The 19,833-nt window shown below is 38.1% G+C and overlaps 1 protein-coding gene across 2 annotated transcripts in view; it reads right to left on the reverse strand.

The window, feature by feature from the left end:
• Positions 1-19,831, reverse strand: part of VPS35L (VPS35 endosomal protein sorting factor like) — a 56,982-nt gene extending 37,151 nt beyond the window's left edge. The window contains exons 1-14 of one of the 2 annotated variants that reach the window (XM_083800432.1): positions 19,710-19,831; positions 15,801-15,900; positions 14,691-14,858; positions 14,258-14,380; positions 13,888-13,912; positions 12,763-12,839; positions 11,647-11,775; positions 8,528-8,612; positions 7,443-7,502; positions 5,295-5,391; positions 4,858-4,905; positions 3,736-3,829; positions 1,760-1,837; positions 1,013-1,135 (exon numbers count right to left, since the gene is read on the reverse strand). In XM_083800432.1, coding sequence (XP_083656558.1) covers positions 1,013-1,135; positions 1,760-1,837; positions 3,736-3,829; positions 4,858-4,905; positions 5,295-5,391; positions 7,443-7,502; positions 8,528-8,612; positions 11,647-11,775; positions 12,763-12,839; positions 13,888-13,912; positions 14,258-14,380; positions 14,691-14,858; positions 15,801-15,900; positions 19,710-19,726 — 1,224 coding nt within the window. In that variant the 5' untranslated portion in view covers positions 19,727-19,831. Of the gene's footprint in view, positions 1-1,012; positions 1,136-1,759; positions 1,838-3,735; positions 3,830-4,857; positions 4,906-5,294; positions 5,392-7,442; positions 7,503-8,527; positions 8,613-11,646; positions 11,776-12,762; positions 12,840-13,887; positions 13,913-14,257; positions 14,381-14,690; positions 14,859-15,800; positions 15,901-19,213; positions 19,434-19,709 lie in introns of those variants that run through there. The other variant, XM_083800433.1, reaches the window with a different exon arrangement.
• Between the last annotated feature and the right edge of the window lie 2 nt (positions 19,832-19,833).

The following is a 19,833-nucleotide window of genomic DNA, read 5'->3' on the forward strand; positions in this document are numbered from 1 at the left end:
ATCAAAACCACTATTTTATGGAAGTCAAATTTGCAATCCTTCAGCCGTGCTATTTCTCAAAATGATTTCTATTTGCCACCAAGGTCAATTACCTCTGGCAAAAGAGGTGACTATTACAAACTCTCTTCTGTAGAATGCAGAACAGACTGACTTGAGACTAAAATAGCCTCTTGACTATGTTAAGCAATTACAAAGCTACAGTTTACCCAAATCATTTTTATATCTGCATGACAGAAAAAACTAATGAATTCAGGAAATAAAAATTAAACTAGCTAAAGGACAGCAAGAAACAAACAGACATACTGCCTATGAATTTAAAGTGGTCTAGTTTGGGCTTTGGGGAAACAAACAATCTTCCTGTACAAAAGAGAAAAGCAAGCAGTCAGATCCAGCCCCTTTATACTAACTTGTACACTCACATAAGTACTGACAGATTTTTTATTTTTCATTTTAAAAAGAAGGGTTAGAGAAAGGAAGGAAAGAGATTTAAATATTTGATACCACTGAATTACATAAGTTTTTCTTCCTCAGCTGCTTAAGCATTGTATTTTTAAGGGTTGTTTTTAATACTTTTTTTGTAATTCTAAATAATTCTATATTATCATTCCAAAGAAAAAACTCAAATCTGAATATTGTAACAGTAAAAAATTGAGCAGTTGAGCTGAAATTATGGTTGGTATTTTAAGTTGTGTCACTTACGATTCAGCGCATTTTGCCACAGAATTCTGCAATCTATAATAAAAGGCATTTATGTTGCCTAAACTTCAATTTCATATTTAATACTTATGCTTCTGTATTGGACACCTTCTCCACGAATTTCTAGCACAAAATACATGGTGTTTACATCAGATGCTTTCAGTGTCCTTAAGTTTTACGAAGCATTGCATCACTCCTTGCATTACGCAGTTAAACAGTGGGGAAAAATGTAGGAATGAGTTTATCAATTCTTTAGTAAAACTAGCTCTCTACTGCAACGCTGCCATTAGAACCAAGCATTAGCACACTTACTTACCTCAGGAGCACGGTATGCAATACACTGTAAAATCCAGTCTATAGCAGGAGAGTATAGAGTCAAATATAAAGGAATTTCCACACACTGTACTATCAGCTGATTCTGAACTGTGTCCCCATGAATCTATTGAAATAAAAAATACAAAAATACATTGCAGTGAAGAGGTACTTAATCAGAATTATGACAAATTTTGCTTATGAACTGAAACTATGACAAACAAGATCATAAGATTGGATACTAGGAATATTTTCCTAATCAAGGTTTAGACTGGATATTAGGAAGAATTTTTTCACAGACATGGTGGTCAAGCATTGGAACAGGCTGCCCTGAGAAGTGGTGGAGTTCCCAGCCCTGGAGGTATTTAAGAGATGTGTGGATGTGGCACTATGAGACATGGCTTAGTGATGGGACTTGGTAGCTCGCGTTGATGGTTGGACTTGATGATCTTGAAGGCCTTTTCCAACCTAAATGATTCTTTGATTCTATGATAAAGGTGCATAGACAATCTGAGGCATTCCTTGCTAGCTGGGCAAAATACCAAGCTCATAGCATACATTATTAAAGCACAGAAACAAATAGAGCAGCTGAAACTTAACCAGCATGAATGTAACGCTTCCTGTGCTACAACTGGGTACAGGAATATCCCTAAATCTCAATTTAAGAACTTGAAATTTTTTTGAAAAGTATATGGTAGTTTGGTTAAGAAGTATATTTATGTGATTCAGAAAATAAAAAACAATTGCTTACTTGTTTAAACGTTAGAAGAAAGTCAAAGAAATTTTTGTTAAGGCTTTCTTTGAGCTGAGGTGCCACTTCCATCCCAACCTGTATTAAAAGAGGAAGATTTTATTTGCATCTATCACCCGTGCTCCTCCCCCAATCGCAAGACAAAATATATTTTCCAGAGGAATATACCAAGTCACATCCATTAAAAAAAACAAACAATATTGAATCACATGCTTTTGATTATCTCCATGCTTGCTATTATAATCGAGTCCACTGGCAACTACTCTGAGGTAATTACAGCTGAATTTAAACACAGTTCTCACAACATCAATTCCATGTGTCTATAAGCAGTGAGGAAATACTAGTACTTGCATTGCAACCGCCTATATTCATTGTATTGCTTCATTCTTTCCACAGAATCAAAGATCTCGAATGAAAATATTAGCACAGATATAGAAATAGTACTGATAAATAATAAAGGTTATTGATATACACAAATACAAGGCCTACATAGTAAAGCTGGAACTGCAAAGGGAACAAATCCATACAGAACTCTTTTCAAGAACACAGAAAATGGCAAAAAATGAAAGCATGGCATAATACACGAAGTTAATAACTGTTCAGCCTTAAATAAATAAATGAATAAATAAATCTCAACAGATTAAGGATCCTCTCTTCAATCAGACTCAGATGTCTGAGTTTTGGGATCCCTGAACATTTGCAATTCCAGCTCACTTCATCACAAAGCCCACGTTACTGGCACAAACCCAAGCCAGTCATCTATCACTTTTCTTTACGTATCGTTTCCTTTCAAATTATGGGGCTAAAGAGAAATATGTCACCTCACTGCATACAGAACTGGTTCTCTGGTTTCACGCAAACGTTTATTCCCACATTTTACAATGCTGTGGCTTTAGACATCACTTACATCTGTACTACAGTTTTCCTATTTAAGGATTTATATTTTTGAAAATCTATTTTCACTGCAGAAAATCAGTGAAAATCCCCATCTTCAGTGGGAAGTATTAATATAGTGTGTGTACCTGGAATACAAAAGATTAAAAGCCTTTCAATTGAAAAACTATTAAGTTTTCTTATTTTAAGGAAAAGTCAGGATTTGAACAAATGATCCTTTATTTCAAGAAAGTTTTCACTATTTATTTTGTACACTCATCTTTATGAACAAAAAGGAGCGTGCTAAGCTCTTCCTCACTAATAATCTATTAACAGTAAGTGCAGTTATGTAGCCCTAACTCTTCTATGCATCTATTTTACCTGTATCAGGAGCAGTAAAAGCTAGACTAAGCTTATAAACTGTTTCATAAAAACTTCTGGGAACTTTGCACTATGTAGCAGGAATGATTAGGCTATGAGAAAAAAAATACAGGCATTACTGTAATTCAGGAATCAAACAAATTAAGCAGCTCATCTCTCAGAATAAAGCAGAGGCTAGCAGTTGCTTGCCGATGCAGGAATTCATATGCACACCCCTGAAGAGTATACCAAAAGCACACTGGACAGTTTATTCAGACATATCAAATATATCAACACAGGACAGATTTGTTGCAATTTATAACGGCAGCTGAATTTGTGCAAGTATTGCCAATTAACAGCCCTTATATTTTCCAGTTATAGTCAAGATCATCGCCACTACTTCAAAAATGTGTTTCACAAATACTTTTCCACTACTGATGACTTTTTGAATCATTTTAGGATCTCTTCTTGGGTAAGTATGTCTTGGCTTTTGCCCTACCTGAAGATAAAAAGCTGGCATAAGCAGCACATAAAATTAGTTTTTACATATTATAAAAACTTAAAGAAAGATCCCCCATTATTAAAACAAAGAGAATATATATTTTTTTGGTTTGTCTGAAGGAAGAGACAGGCTTCTGACTACTTCAGATAAAAATGGTAGTTACTTCTTTTTTCCCCCATAGCAGTAGAGCTAGCTGTAGTAAGTCTTTGATACAGATCTGAAGTGCTAAATGGTAGCCTACCCTGCAAAGGTATGCTCTCGCATAGACTGCGACCAGTGGATCTCCAATTCCTCTAATCATAGACGTTAATCGTGGGAGACACTCGGAAATCCCCCTGTTAAGATTTTTCAGAAATGAAAACGAGATTTAATATCTGGTAACTGAACTATACCACAGACAGATAACCTGAGTAGCTGCCCAGTAGACTGACAAGTGAGCATGAGTTATAGGAACACCTAGCAAAGGTGAAGCATATTAGCACAAAATTTTATTTCAAAAGTAAAATTCAACATGCATGCTAACAGATATCCTATATTTGAACTACACTATTTGCCATTAGGAGCTGCCCAGATAGCCAGGTTGTATGCTTGGATTGCAAGAAGTGCAAGTGAGAAATGCCTCCTCTAGTTTGGAGAAACAGCAGAGCTCTGGAAGGGCTGTAATTCAATGTGAAAAAAGCAACCACTTAAAGGACTGGCAGAACTCCTTGTATGTCCCATTTTCCCACAGGTTCTTTTTGACAGAGCTGTACTAGTACCTGGAGATGAGGCCCATCAATTCCAGTACAAGAACTGCCTTTCAGTGATAATGAAGTTGTCACTGTAGTAGCAATTTGGCTTACAACACTCATTTCAAAATTTAACTAAAAAGGACAATTACATGCAAAGGAACATTTTCAGCTCAGCAGTTGACACTGTTTGGCAACATATGAAGCTTATACCAAGACTTTCAACAGACAATGGTTCATTGCTCCTAAATTGTTCTTCCAACTCTGTCTCTACTAATATGACACATCAATATTTTCCCTTCAGTTTTCTCTTCCTTCTTTTTGCCTCACTTATCTCAACAATCTTGCTTTTCTCTCCACCATCTGAAGCCACTGGTTTCTAATTTGCAAACTCCTGGATGTCACAATTAAACACATATCCCAAACCTGCAAACACCACTGCATTCCAATCTGTACCGCAGTCCACTGTGAATTTACTCCATGGTATTATCACCACAAACTTAACTCAACTGCTTCTTCTCAGACCTATTAACACCTTACCCACTATTAATAATGGAACTTGCATGCTTAACTCCCTAAATTAGCTTATACGTCTGCCCATTCACTTCCTTCCCACAATTAACATTTACTCTTACATTTTGGATAGGAACTTATTGCACTTCAGTATGGCTGCTTCCACATAACTAAAATGAAGCCAAGTTAAGGAACAAAGTTGATGAACATGCCATTTAAAAACACAACACCAAAATTATAAACTGAAGACATATTGAACAAACTCCTTCAAGACTTTCTGTAATTAACCTCACCACACTTATTCTTTACAATTTGTGTAGAAGTTTTTCATTTATTCCCAGCTTTCACACATCCACTCTACCACCGACGTGCTGTTCAGAGCCAATAACTCAGCATTCAGTTTACTATTAAACATGATTCAAAGTTAAATGGAAAACATGCAGCCCCAAACAAACAAAACCAAGTTAGTATAAACAACAGATTACTGTGTGTCTTACTGCAGTAAACACGTTCATTTTTGGAAAGGTCTATGAAAAACCTGTCTCACTGACAAGGATACAATCTGGGAATGAGCTCTCTGATGGAAGCAATTTTGAAAAACCAGTTTAAGCATGTTTCTTTGGCAGTATCGTTAACGCTCTCTGGAGAAAAATTATCTGGGAAAAAAAAAAGAAACAGAAATAGGTACATTCTTTCTGGATACAAGCTGCTTTTCAGTCTAGATTTAAAACTGTATTCTCTTTCAGCAAGAAATTATGCACACCATAATAAATTAAGTAATATGCTTGATTCAGCTCTCTCTCGCAGCAGTAAGAACTCAGTATATAGGCAGCTAGAAAATACAACTTGCATTAAGTAACATATCAGAAGCTGAAGTCAAGCACCCAAAGCTAATCCTGGATCTGCTGCCTGAAAAATCTAACCCCTGCCTCCCCATAAAAGCAGAAATTATAAAATAATGGATAGGTAATCTATACCAAATGCATACATATACAGATGGTAGATGAGGTTTAAGCACTCTAATTATTTACTTGAGAAGTCTAATGTATTTTTAAAAGAATATTACTTAAAACCATATTGGAAGGAGCGGGCGATATTAAGCACAGAGAGAACACTTGCTTTTTTCACTAAGCACCTAGCACTGCAGTGCAGTCTCCTCATGAGCTCCAGGACTAATTACATCAGCTGCCAGCAGGAAAAAGCTGCCATCCCAGGGAGGAACAGATGGGTTATGGGGACAGCACTCTGGTCAGGTGGGCATGCAGTTGCATGGCAAACTGCCTCCTCTTTCTCTAGGATGCCTGAAACAGAAGGCAAAACGGGCTTCTGGTAACCCACCCGGCTCTGAATCAGGATGGCCGGGAAGGCTGAGTCCCTCTTCTCTCAGTGCTAAAGCTAAAGCTACAGCTTCTGCTGTGAATATCTGCTTATGAACTCCTTTTGAAGCAGATTTAGAAAGCAGTGGTCTCCCATCCCTGCTCTCAGAAGGTAAGAACGCCCTGTTCCACATAGAAGCGTCCCACTTCCAAGACTAGAGAAGCTGCGTTATAGATGCAGACTGAGCATAGGAAGTCACTCCTCCTCAGCTAGGACCAGAGGAGTTCTCAACCAACGTGGAGGTTGAGCCTGAAATCCCCTAGGGTTCACACAGCTGTGCACAGCAAGCACAGCAGAGATCTTCTTCCTCCCTCTCACTGCCATAGCTGCTCCAGAAGCTCCCACCAGCAATGCCCTGGGCAGCAATACAGCTGCAGCACGAGCTCAACTCTCCAGAACTGTGCTCAGTAATTAGGTTGTGGTACAGGAACTGTCTGCCCTCATTAATGTTTGTCAGATCTACAACGGCTAAATTGAAGGATTTACTGCAAGTTTATTTCAAACTTCAATATTGGTTGCTTTCAGGCTCTGGCTCAAATCCTATGGATTTAACTGCAACTTAATGTTACTGCTGCAATGCCAAGTACAGAATAAAAAAGTTTTGTGTTTCAGGATGAGGCCCTTAATACACTTCGTATACAAGGACATGCCCATATTTCAATAGAATGTTTAGGAGACTTCCTGAAGAGGTTCCTCCTTGTATACTTGTACTGTAACTGTCAAATTACACTTGTACATTGTTTTGGAATTTCAACTGAAAACATGAAAAGGGCCCAAGCTCAAAATATCACACTCGCTTAGTAAAGCGAGTGAACGCCTGCTTCCTCTTCCAAAATTCTTAATTAAAGCAAAATTATCAATAGTTTCCAGCATAACGACAAAAACATCTATTTACTGAGAACCAAGAGCCTCAGCTTTATTTTACCATTAACTTTAAGCTATTAAAAAACAGTACTTCCAGAAGAGAGCATATGCTAACAAAAAAAAGAGGTCTTCCTCATCTCATCTTGCCATTCATATTTAACTCTGTTTACTTATCGATCATTATTTGTGAACTCAAGTCTCAGGAAGACCCGGTTTATGTTTAGCAACACCAAAACCACGCACATTTTATTACACTTTAGGTATGTTCTTCACAGTTAAAATGTAAACTTGCATAATCATTGTGAATGGTGGAAGCTGTAAGAAACAGATATTATACTAAACTAAAAATTATTGCATTCAAAGCAGAACTTTTTTTCATGGGAGATACAGGCATGGGTTCCAGTTAACTGTCCTCAAATCAATTCAGACATGATTTACTCCAGCAGCACATTAGAAATAAAGTTACCTGACAGAGAGACACGATTGTCCATGCACATTGACAGAATTCTTTCATACACTAGTTTACCTGTTTCAAGAAAGAAGAAAACAATACAAGCCATTTTTAAACAGCAAAAACACTAAATGTTGATTCTTTCTCCAACATGCATTGAAATCATCTGGAAAAAAACTTTTTAGAATGCTAACATCATGCTGCCCTCTAGTGAAGCTGAAATCTTAATGGCCTGAGTTTAGCACTGCACACACACACAAAAAATGTATCTGGCTCCATAAAGTGCAGAGTAGCACGCAGGTCAGGTTTCTCCCAGGCCAGGGAAGGACAGCTGGTGTCCTGTCTTTGCAGGGTTTGGATATTATGTTATCTTCAGCAACTTTGCTGAAAGTAGGAAAGAACAAAGAGGAAGCAAGACCTGAAAAAACAATTGGTTCTATGTCACAGCATATCCTGCTGAACATCAATACCCTTCAACTTTGAATGCCATCATAAATTTTTTCCGTAACACAGTAGAAAAACAAGGAAGTCAGACAGAGTTGAATGACAATTTCACCTAAAAGATCATTTCAAAATGTAGTTACCAAATTATTTAATCTATTTTTATTATGTTTATCACTTCATAGTCCTCACTCAGCTAAAGAAAACTTTCAGACTTTCAGACAAATATAGAACGAAATATTAAGAGTCAAGAGGCTGTCAAAAGTATTTTCATAACAACTACAGCATTTTAGACACTGAAATTCAGAGATCATGTTTTTTCCTACAGTTTTGTTCTACATGTTCACTAAGACACAAAACACAGAACTGCTACAAGATTTGTATTTTGATTTTAAAGATTTCACTAATAAGAATTTCTGAACGATTGTATAACACATTTGTATCACTGGTTTCCAAGCATTTATGTTGGAAAACATTCACAGCAGAGCTATTTCAGCACTTTTACTACACCAAAAACAAAACAAAACCACACAAGCATAGCAAGTCACTGAGAAATCAAAGGTATTTTGTATTTTTTATTCAATGTTTTCTAGAATAACGAAAACATTATTTCATATTATTAACAACTGTGTAGTAAGTCTTGTAAATTAGATACTTACCAAAAGTATCAAGGATATCTGTAATTAAAACAAATTTACTTGGATAAAACTGGATTACAGTCGTATCTGAAAGAAGCTTAGAACACTACAAGGGAAAAAAAAAAACAAAAAAACATTTTTAGAGGACAATTCAGGTTTGTGTTTTCACTCCTGACAGACTGGACCAAATTAATATCTACAGATGGAAAGAATCAACATGAAGAACTATCCAGCAAAAAGCGCAAGAATCTCTAACATAATGAATCACACTACTCTGTATTTTTCAGGTTATTCTTCATTTCCAGCAGAGTGCCACAGATCTGTTTTTCCTTTATACAAGGTAATCCATACTGCAGAATTTCAGCTGACCCTGCAGACCTGTGCATTCATTCAGACAAGACAAATTGTCTTCCAGAAGCAGCATAAAAAGGCACTTTTCTAAAACAACTTTTTAAAGGGTATTATTCAGTTTCCTATCCTTGCCATAAGCATCCATACGAAAGACAAAATTTGATACAGAGTAAACTAAGAAAATATTTTAAAAGTTTAGCTAATGAGCTTTTAAACACATCTTTACAGTTCCCATAACGACTTCTAACATTTTGGAAACAAGCCACTTGGTCCATAGTCAGCTCTAGGGAGGAATCTGATCAATCACCACACCCGGGCACACAACGTGACTGAGGCACTTGGCCTACAATGACGGCTGGTGCAGAGTCACATCTGAAATGTACCAGTCAACTTAGTTCTAGCACTGCTGTATGCAAGTCCTGGTAGGAACACGTCAATTTACCATACGAACTTAAAACACACAGTGAGGAATTTAGATATTTATAAGATATTTAATCAAGCTATACCTTGTTTTCCAAGGTTATGCAAAAACTGCAGACTAAACTGCAGTCACAAACTTTGGCAGAAGTTTATTCACAAGAATCAGCTTCTGCCTGCAGAAGCAAATGACTGAGGGGAGAGCGCTCCACCTCATCCCTGCGTGAGCCCAACGTGTCTTCTCTGGTCTCTAGTTAAGACTGCCAAGTACAGCATTCTCTGCCATCTCCGCCCCTGCTTCAATGGGATAAGTAAATAAAGTGCAAGTTTTCACTGCATTCCAAAAATCCAGGAAGCAATGTGACAACTGCTTTGTTAAAACAAGTAAATCATAACATTTGAGCTTATTTCAATGACAGGCACCCTTAGTCTCTTTGCTTTATTATCAGGGATGAACTCAGGAGCGCACCAGAAAGACAGGTGAGTGCATTCACATCTTGCACCCAAAGAAAATCGTCCCTGCTGCGTGGTCAGTGAGGCACCCCCACAGAAAGGCAATTCAGTCGCTGGTTAGTGCCTCCACATCCCACGAACACGTACCACTGTTCTTAGAGCTCACACACATAATCAACTTATTTCAGCTTACTCTGAGTAAGTAGCTTAGCTTATTCAGTCTTGACAAGTAAAGCATCTTGTATAAAGGCACTTAGGAATTCACATGTAGCTACTGTGCTATAAATTCAGATCCTGTCTCAATAACCAGAACTCCTTCTGCACTCAAGCTCTTTAAAACTCTCACAGAGAGAATGAAGGTTCTGTCCCCATAGCCAAATAACTCACGTAATTCAATGATTAGTTCTGAAATCAAGATAGTTCTGGCACGCAAATTAAATTACTTTTTCCAGCTCAGTATACATTTCTGAAAATAATCAAAATATAAAAAAGCCAAACTTACTCATCCTATTGCAGACTGATGAGTATGTGACGCTAATAGTGATAGACTTCATGTATAATCACAGCCTGACGTCAAGGAAACTACTGAGCTTTCTATGAGGATACAAGATTTTTTAAATTATGCTATTTACTAAGAACCAGCAACAAGAAAAGTTCAGTCAGGTTTCTATCCTATCCTGCTTTATAAGTATAGGATTAACTATTAGTTATTTGGGAGACTCCTTTATGAAGGAGTCATTATGAAGGAGTCAGTTATTTTTGTGTTCGTGCTAGTTACCCAAGCACCTCTTTCATTCTTACCAGTCTTTCAATTAATGATGAGTATCTGCAGTACAAAATTCAAACACAAAGTGAACAATACATAGAGAGAAGCACATGCAATTTTGATACTACTTTCCTAAAATGAAGTACTGAACCCCATCTTTGAAATGATGTTATTTCAAAAACATTAGTGACACCATTTGTAAAATAATATTAAAAAGTATGAATGTGCAGATTATCAGTGCGAGACACTGTATATATATGTATTAGTGCACTGTAAATACAGTGCCTCCGTGTCCCTTTCTTCCTCCTCCAAAGACTCCTAATATTGTATTCTTTCTTTAAAGTATTCCCACACTTCACAAATGACATGATTTCTTTTTCAGAATAATTTGCTGATTTCATCATATTACAGTAGAACATTAGACACTTTAGGTTACATATCATTTTCTGACTTCCCTTTATTTACATTTCATTTCTTTTATTGTCTTTACCACAATTTAAGATGAAGTTGCTGCTAACAGTTTTCACAAGAGTATCCAGCATGAAAAAAAAAAAAAAAAATCCCAACTTTATATAACCCCTCTTGATGACTATTAGCATTACATCAGTTTTACAGCTTTTAAGGTTGTCATTATCTCCTCTGTCCTCTGATGCACTCTGCCTGTGGCATCTTTGAAAGGCCAAGCCAAACAAGAGAACATTTAATTGTCCCATTCCTCCCTGTGCCCCCTCACAGCCCATCACCTCAGATGAGACACAGAAAGAGGAAGACTGTAGAAAAGATTAAACAAACAAACAATGAGTTTTCTGCACTTTGCTAGGGTCCTATATCAGATCTGAACGGGGAACACTGACGGTTCAAAAAGACATTATCATACTAGGGTAGGGAAGAAGAGAAAAGGAAAGGAAATTCCAAGTCCTAGAGAAGTTGGTATTAACGACATGTTATTTATTATAATTCTCTTTAATCAGGTAAAAATTACAAATCTGTCTTTTGGCCACTCTTTTTAATGGAAATTACACCCCACATACCCTAAACAAAATCCTCAGAACTGCCACTTTATGTCCTTAACAATTATGTCCACAGAGCACTAAGAGCTAATAATGAGCAGGCAGGTAGCAAGCTGCAATTACTACAAAAATGTAACACTGACCTGAATGACTATTTTCAGAGCTTTTACTTTCTGATCAGAAGACCAAGCATCCTTTAAAGACTGGTTGAGTTCTTCAATTCGGTTCATGTAATCCTGCTGAGTCAAGTTCAACAGCTCTTTTTGTGACCCCTTGCAAGAAAACACAAGTCTAATTAATAAGAGAGGAAAGGAAGGGGAGAGTGAAGAAGAGGAAAGGGGAGATCCATTATTATAGAGTCAAATCAATGTGAAAAAAAGCAACTTATTAGAGAATTCCCTCACTTCCCCTTCTTAACTTTGTAATGGTCTTCAGTAAATGTACGAGCGACATTAAAAAAAATACTTTCAGGACAAATTCTGATCAATTTATTATCAAGCTGTATTACAAAACATATTTCATAATATCTGAATATCTAGAAACTACCAAAAGTAGAAACAATCACAGATGAAGAGAGAAAATGCAAATGCCGTTACAGTTTCACACAAGGCTACACCTTACCCTACAGTAAGGGATACTGTATTTTTCTACTCAAAGAATCCAATCCTTTATTTGTGATACATAACTATTATAACTGTGCCTGCTCAGGCAAAAGGCAAGCTGAAGTTAGTTAAGAAGTTTCAAAACAACATTATCCAAAGCAATTGTATCAGTAACCTACAGATTCAGGTTTTAGGAAAGTAAGTTACAGAACACTTCATCCTGATTCAGAAAAATGCTGCAGATTTAGAATAATTTGAAAACTCAGTGTTTCAACTAAACATGTAAACACAACATAATTATGTTCAGGTAGAAAACATGCAGCTTCCACAACCTAGAAACAGACAAAATTATCCAATGTTCAGAATGTTAGGCTCCATGAAGTTTTATAGCAGCTGCAGACCATAAACAGTACAAATGTTAATCAACATTGGCAAATCAGGTGAATTTTTGGATTACAAATTCTAGTGATATAAGATACAATGATTTGGCCTAAATTCTATAAAGGCTGAAGTTACAGTGGAGAATAGATTTATCTAAATAATGCATAAGCACATGCAGATTCGGGACCTTCTTAAAAAGTTTCACAGAAGATTTTTATTTTACCAGCTTATTTCACTTTTCAAACAGCAATGTAAATGGACCAAAACCTTTCTTACCTCTTCCAGATCATCCAGCTCTTCTAACCTAGTTCTCACTTTTTCAGAAACTGCTGAGCCAGTACTTGTACCTTTTCCTGTAAAGGGTTATATGTTTTAGACTTGGACTTCAAAAAGGAAACAAACCTGAAGGAGCTTGACAAACCCACACAACTAGTCAGTTTACATGACAGAAGCCAGGTAGTTTAATTCATTTGGTAGCTATTCCTCGAAGACAAACATTTAATCCTACCTACATCTGCTTCTTTTTAAAAAACAAACAAACAAAAAAACATTTTAATCCTACTTTCATTTGCTTTGGACATGGAAAGACAAGTAATCAAAACTGCATACAAATACAGCTTGAGATTTTCTTGCAAGTTTTGTTGGTACAGATAGAATGACTGGATAGAACCATAGGATAATTTAGGTCAGAAGAGCTCTCCAGAGGTCTTTGGCCAACTCCACTCCTCAAAGCAGGTCCAACTTTGAAGTTATAACAGGCTATCCAATCAATTTAATGATATGTAAGGACAGACTTTATACCCTCTCCAGACATCCTACTCCAGCTCTTGACCATTCTCATTCCAAAAAAGTATTTCATTTTATTCAGAAGCTTAAATGCTGCATGTTTACTCATACATAAAAATTCTGATTTACTAAGCAATCAGCTATGACTACAGAGCTCAGAATTGCTTCACTGGAAAAAATTATGAAAAATTTAAGATCTGGTTATTTTTCAAACTCTCAGCATACAGTTGAAATCATTTCACTTTCACTCCAGCAAGCAGGAGAGTTGATAAACGTGATCCTCAAAACATCATCAATACTCACTTTAAATGGAAAAAAGTTTTAAGCTACAGTGAAAGGCAGTGAATTCCATTTCCTTCCTCAACACGTAATCATGAATTCATTAGCCTACAGGAACTCAAGACAAGGTGGTTTGTTGGTTTATTTTCAGTAATCGTTTTAAGTAAAAATCCAGATGACTTATTCACAAAAAAGCATAGATCCAAGCATATATTGAAGGGTGTGTGGGTGTGCGTGTGTGGAAACCATATTTCAACTACTCCTAGTTACTAATCTGTCACTTGTATCCTACTTCAAGCAAAAACTCTTATTGTTGGATATAAAGAAACTGTTTACCTTTTTCAGATCCCATGTACAGATTCTGTGAAGAAACAGAAAATGCAGACTTTTAGAAAACATGTTCTCGCTAGCACTCCAAGAATGCACAGAGTAATAACATTGCTAATGAAGCCTCTAATAATTTAGAAAGGGACGTAAGACAGTTTATTTCTATTGTTACGAAAAGACAAAGCGATGGCTCCTAAATATCAACAGACTTTTGGTCTGAACAACCAATTAGAAGTGGAAGCTTGTGGTACAGCCTTCTACAGCATTAAAACTGAAATTTCGGAGAATATTTACTCAGGACAAAATCACAAAACAGCAGCATCCAAAATCCATTATAGGTCTAGTATAAATAAATAAAATTGGAGAAGCTGCCACTTACAATAGAGAGCTTCTCAGTTGTTGTGTATCTAGCAAGGATTTCACCACGTTTGCTTGACCATGGTTCAAAGTCACTTCCTACTGCTGGGCCATCATCTTTATCTCGTTTCTTTCGTGTGTTATCCTATGAGGAGAGAACGAGTGCAAATGTTAAATACAAATCTAGAAAAGAAGACTAATAAAGGTAAGATTGATGTTTAAAGTGCTTACTGATTGTTCCACGAGTTACTACATTAAAAAAAATATCCTATTTAAATAAATATACATCAACATAAAACAGGTAAATGGAAATACTTCCTTCTATTTATACCGTATGTTTTCTATTTACATTACACTTCTAATTGGTGAGACAAATATACATTATCGAGGGTTGGCTTTGTCATTTTGCTCTTTCTATTTAGCTGAGATAACTGTCCTACATTTTTAGTTATTACCATGGTAGCAGTAGTAATCACAGGATCTGCAGCTGCTGCAAATAATGACAAGGGATCGGTACCATCCAAAACACTGCTCAATGGATCCATCATAGAACTCGAAGAAGAAGAGGAGGTAGATGAAGTACTTCCTTTCCGACTCATTTTCTTGGTCTTGGATTCAGTAACCTGGAAGAAAAGTTCAAAACCATTTAACAAAAAGTCTTTGTCATCCCCCTCTTTTCTTCAGTAAATCATCAAAATATGGATTACGTACACTGAACTGTTGCAACGAAGCAAGGACCCATCTACAAGAAAGTCTTTGGAATCAGCATTGTCATTTAAATTGAAGCACTTCTTCTTCCCTCTGAATCTGGGAGAAGTCCCGTTACTTTTTTTTTTTCCCCCCTCTCCTTCTTCTCCATTCTGGGTGTACAGAACCCTAAGAACATCCATTCTAAATTTCTTTCTAGTATCTCTCTACTATTTTATCAGGTCCTCCCTCTCCTTCAACCTCTTTCTTGCTATTTCATTTCCTCTGCCAGTCTGATCTTTCCTTCACAATACGCAAACCTTGAACATCAAATCCGTTTTTAAGGACTTCATCTTATCCTCCCTGCTGACCTTCCCAAGTAGAAGCTGCTGTCCATTTATCATTCATTAGCGTATGAGTATCATCTCTTTGAAGCTTTTTTTTTGTACATCCGCATTTTTAAAAGCCTCTCATACACTGAGGTAGTGATAAATGTTTTAAAGCATACAGCTGACTGGAAGTTAACCCAAAACAAATCTTACATCAAGCAATTATGCAGGTTATTTGTAATGCAACAATTTGATTTCAAACTTATCCATTATTCAGCATTTAATGCAACCAATAAAACCCACAAGTTGTGATGCTGTATTAGTCAGAAGGAGACCATTTTTGATACGTAACAGGACCAGCAAATTTCTGTAAAGGACAAACAACAGAATAAACCTTCATGCCTCTAAAACAAAAGGCCACTAACACAGAAGGCAGCTAGTACCACCACCAGTTTCAAAGCCTTTCAATTTTAAAGGAACAGAAGTAAGGGCGGAACACAATCAGTTTTAATTTGCATTCATTTTCCAAACGCTCAAAAGGAAACTCACTGTAATGGGTTTTAACGGATGGTAGTCGCCAAAATCCACGGGTACGGATTCCAGTTTGCACATGTCAGATTCTGAAACATAGTTTCGTGATCTCGCATGCCTTAAAAGCAAGATTAAAAGGTAAGTATATATGCATATAAATAATCACATACTTATGATCAGAGAAACAGCTCTTATGTCTACATAGACGCAGGCATGTTTACAAAAAAAATGCATATTGGAAAGTTGGTCAATGGACAGACTAAAATTTCTCTTTACTTACAGTTACATAAACTAGAAGTGAAGAAATTTTACTTGCAACCATTCAACTGTATTCTCTCAGCTGTATTCTCTTCTGTTCCAATCAACACAAAAAGAGCAATTTAACCAAGCATATGACTGTGTGACAGGCTGATGGAGATTATTAAACACATCTTTTAAACTGAGCTGTCAGAGTGAAGGAAAAAGGTAAGTGTGAAAACACAAGGGAAGAAATCTGAGTGACTGTGCACAGATATAATGAGGGCCTGCACAGATTAATTTGTGTAGCTGCAAAGCTCTTTCATGGGAAATCTATTTCCATCTGTTCACTGTACTCATAATGAAAGTCAAAAAAGTAAAATGATGAGGAAAAAAACTATGAGTACTTGTATGCTTGCACTGTGGACAAGCCCTTGTATAAAAAGCCTTGCCTCTCCTACAAAATTAAGTATGTCATTAAGTGAAATAAATCACGAAACCACAGGCACTTCAATTTTTATTTCTAATCTGAAATTAAGAGAGAACCATCTGCATTTCTAATTTAAAAATGACTTGATTCCAGAAATCAACATAAATAAAAATATTGGAGTAAAGTAATGTTGCCACTAGGAACTAACAGTAATACATTTTGTCAACCACAGTTTAAGGACACTGCTCTTTTTTACAATACACCATCCATCCTATTTTTAATTGCTCAAATATAAATTTATATTTTAAAAGGCTTTTAAAGAACGCTTGACAATGTAGGAAGGCAGAAAAGGGGAAACCACAACTTCCCTGACTAGCACTGGTGACAACTTTAAAAGAGAATGAAGAGTTCCATGTGCTTTCTAATATCTCTTACAACACATCAGTATATGAAATGTATGTATGCAACAGTATGTTTTTTTAATGTATGCAACAGTAGTACTGTTAAAACAGGGAACTGAAAACACAAGGTCACAAAAATACATAGGACAGCTGCTTTCCCCAAACAAGTAACATCACAGCTACCACATGGTACCTTCCATCAGCTATAGCTGAGAACTAAGGCAGAAAGAGATCCAGGCAGTAACTACTACTATCTAAAAAAATATATTTCAAAAGGTTTTCTCTGCATTCCACCTGCCACAATTTCTTCATTTCTTTTTAAGTTTTGAGATGTACAGCACAGTCAATTGTTCTTTCCTGCTTCATTCAGAATCTTGAGAAAGATTATAGCATGCACTAAGGCCTTATGTTAGTAAAGCATCCATGAGTGAAAACAGTGGATATGCAAAGGTGTCTTGAATCGGGCTCCTAACAGAAACAAAACACTCACCCCACATAATATACATCCTTCCCACAAAATCTAATGCATATGGCTATTCCTACTCAGACACAAAGTCATTAGTACGAATTTCAGCTGTGTGAAGGAGCCAGCTCTAATATAAATACGTACTATACACCCCTCCATTTAAAAAAAAAAAAAAAAAAGTTGAATTTAAAAATCCTGTCCAAAAAACAGTTAAAGAGGAGTAAAATTCCCTCCTCAGCTCTCATGCCCTTGGTTCCTGTGGTACTGCAAGAATGCAGATGTCCAGGTAAAGCTTGCTCTTACCTAGAGTTCTAAGCAAAAGCAGGACAAAAAGGAAACTAAAAAAAGATGTCGACTGTATGCATCAGTCTTTACACGTGAATAGTCTCTGTAATTTACTATTGTCCCATGCTTCAATTATTCTCCTTATTCACTTACTTCATGGGTTAATTAGCATTTGGGTGAACAAACTTTCTGACAAACTCTGGCTTCCTAATTACGGGATTGCCATTGCTCTGTTACTGTTCTGCCAGTATTTCCATACCTCCTTTACTTATATTTCCACACCAACAGTAAAGAGAGACACTGCTCACAGCTCCCCCTTGGCACACCATTCCCAGGCCAAAATCAGTTGTATTCTGACCATACCATAAAGCATCACTGGGCATGCATACATGTCGAATGCACGTGTGGGAATGAAGAAGAGCTGTTTACGCCGTAAATAAGTCTTTAGAAAGTGCATTTACAATGTGATGAAGTGATCAACGCAGCTTGTAATGGAACTAATACGAGTAAGGAGTTGCCATGATGTTTTGCCTCTCCTCTAGGGAAAGCAGATTAAGCTCTCCTTTCTCGGCCACAGCAGCACAGCCAGCTTCCAGGAGAAAACAAGACTCAGGCCAAGTCAGGTTTTCACCTGCAGTGCATACAGCAGGATACGCCCCTGCCTGCAGGTACTCTCCCCACAGCAGTTTTCAACCTTTTTCCACACAGGAGGATTACTGCGGTTGCCATCAACCTTGAACACCTGCCAGATGGCCAGCCTCCTCATGGCAAATGGTACTTTTTCCTGGGACTGCTATTACCTTACCCCACAGGCTACTGGAGCTGTTTCAGCTCCCAGCCCGCCTGAAATCCAGGAGTTGCAGCCGTACCTGTTCCTTGCAGTTTCTGCAGGGTCACTAGGGCACACTACAGGCATACCAGCAATTCCAACAGCCACCTCATGGGTTACAACTGTCTTACACCCTCAGATTTTCTTAGCTGCGTAAATAGAAGTTCTAAATTCACTGCAGTGCAAAATGCTTTATTTTAAAAAGCATGGCTCTGACGTTGTAAAATTTCAACTGGTTTCATCAACAAACTTTTTCAGCTACAAATTATTTCCACTTTACATTAAATATAAGTGTTCACTCATGTTAATAACAAAAAAGAGATGACTTTCAGCATGAATATATACACATATAGAAAATTTATGTCAACCCAATAACTGCATTTTACTTTTCTTGATTCTATGTTAAGCTCGATTGCTAGTTTGCTCAGGACTCTAGTAAATCAGCTGCATCAGGAGAGCAAGCCTTCCAGAAACATAGCTTATTTATAACGAAAAATAAGTTTGGAGAAAAAGATAGCTACAAACATATTTTCCTTCACTCTGTCAGTGACAGAGCCCCCTTTATCCTTCCTCGCCATAACTACAAAGCGCAGCTTCCCCATCGGGATGCTGTGCTCCTGTGGAAACACTTCGTGTTGCTGCCTGGACTCTGCTTCTTCAGTGCGTGCCCACAACCACAGCAACCCCTCCCAGTGAGCTCGTGGAAGATAATTAATGGAAACTAAAGCTCTTGGTAGCAAATTTAAATTCTCTCCACAGAAATCTTCACCTCACGGTACCCACCAAGGCGGCTCCAACTCCTGCCCTGCTGGGGATCAACAGCGACATCCGCTGGGCACGACGAGACTGAACCTCCGTTATCTCCCCTGCCCCTTCCTCTTAGAGGGGCATCATAAAATCCATCGGGATCACACCAAGCCAGAAATGAACTGCTCTAAACTAATTATTTTGCTTACTCCGGGAAAATAAACAAAGAGGCCCATAAAGGCTCTCAGCAGCCCGCTCCCTCAGCCACCGCCCCCCTCAGCCGCTTTCCCCCCCGCCTCCCCCGGCAGCCTGAGGGGGGACCGCGGCGCCACGACCCCAGGGGACGCTCCAGGACCCCCCGCCGCCGCCTCAGCCCCCTCAGGCCCAGCGGCCCCGAACCCCGCCGGGGCTTCGCTTCCCGAGGGCTTCGCTCCCCGCCGCGCCCCCCTCACGGAGCCGCAGAGCCCGGCGGCCCCCTCAGGAGCCTCGGCCCCCGGCCCTGCCCGCCCCCGGCCCCCTCCCACAGGCTCACCAGGGGAAGGCGGCCATCTTGCCCCCCCGTCACGTGGTGCCGCGGCCGGGCCGAGCCTTCCGCCGCCATTTCCCGCCCCGCCCCATCCAAAGGCCCTGTCCTAATTCACGCCGCGATTTTCTTA

Source organism: Anser anser (genome assembly GCF_964211835.1).
Source record: "Anser anser genome assembly, chromosome: 15".
Classification (NCBI taxonomy): Eukaryota; Metazoa; Chordata; class Aves; order Anseriformes; family Anatidae; genus Anser; species Anser anser.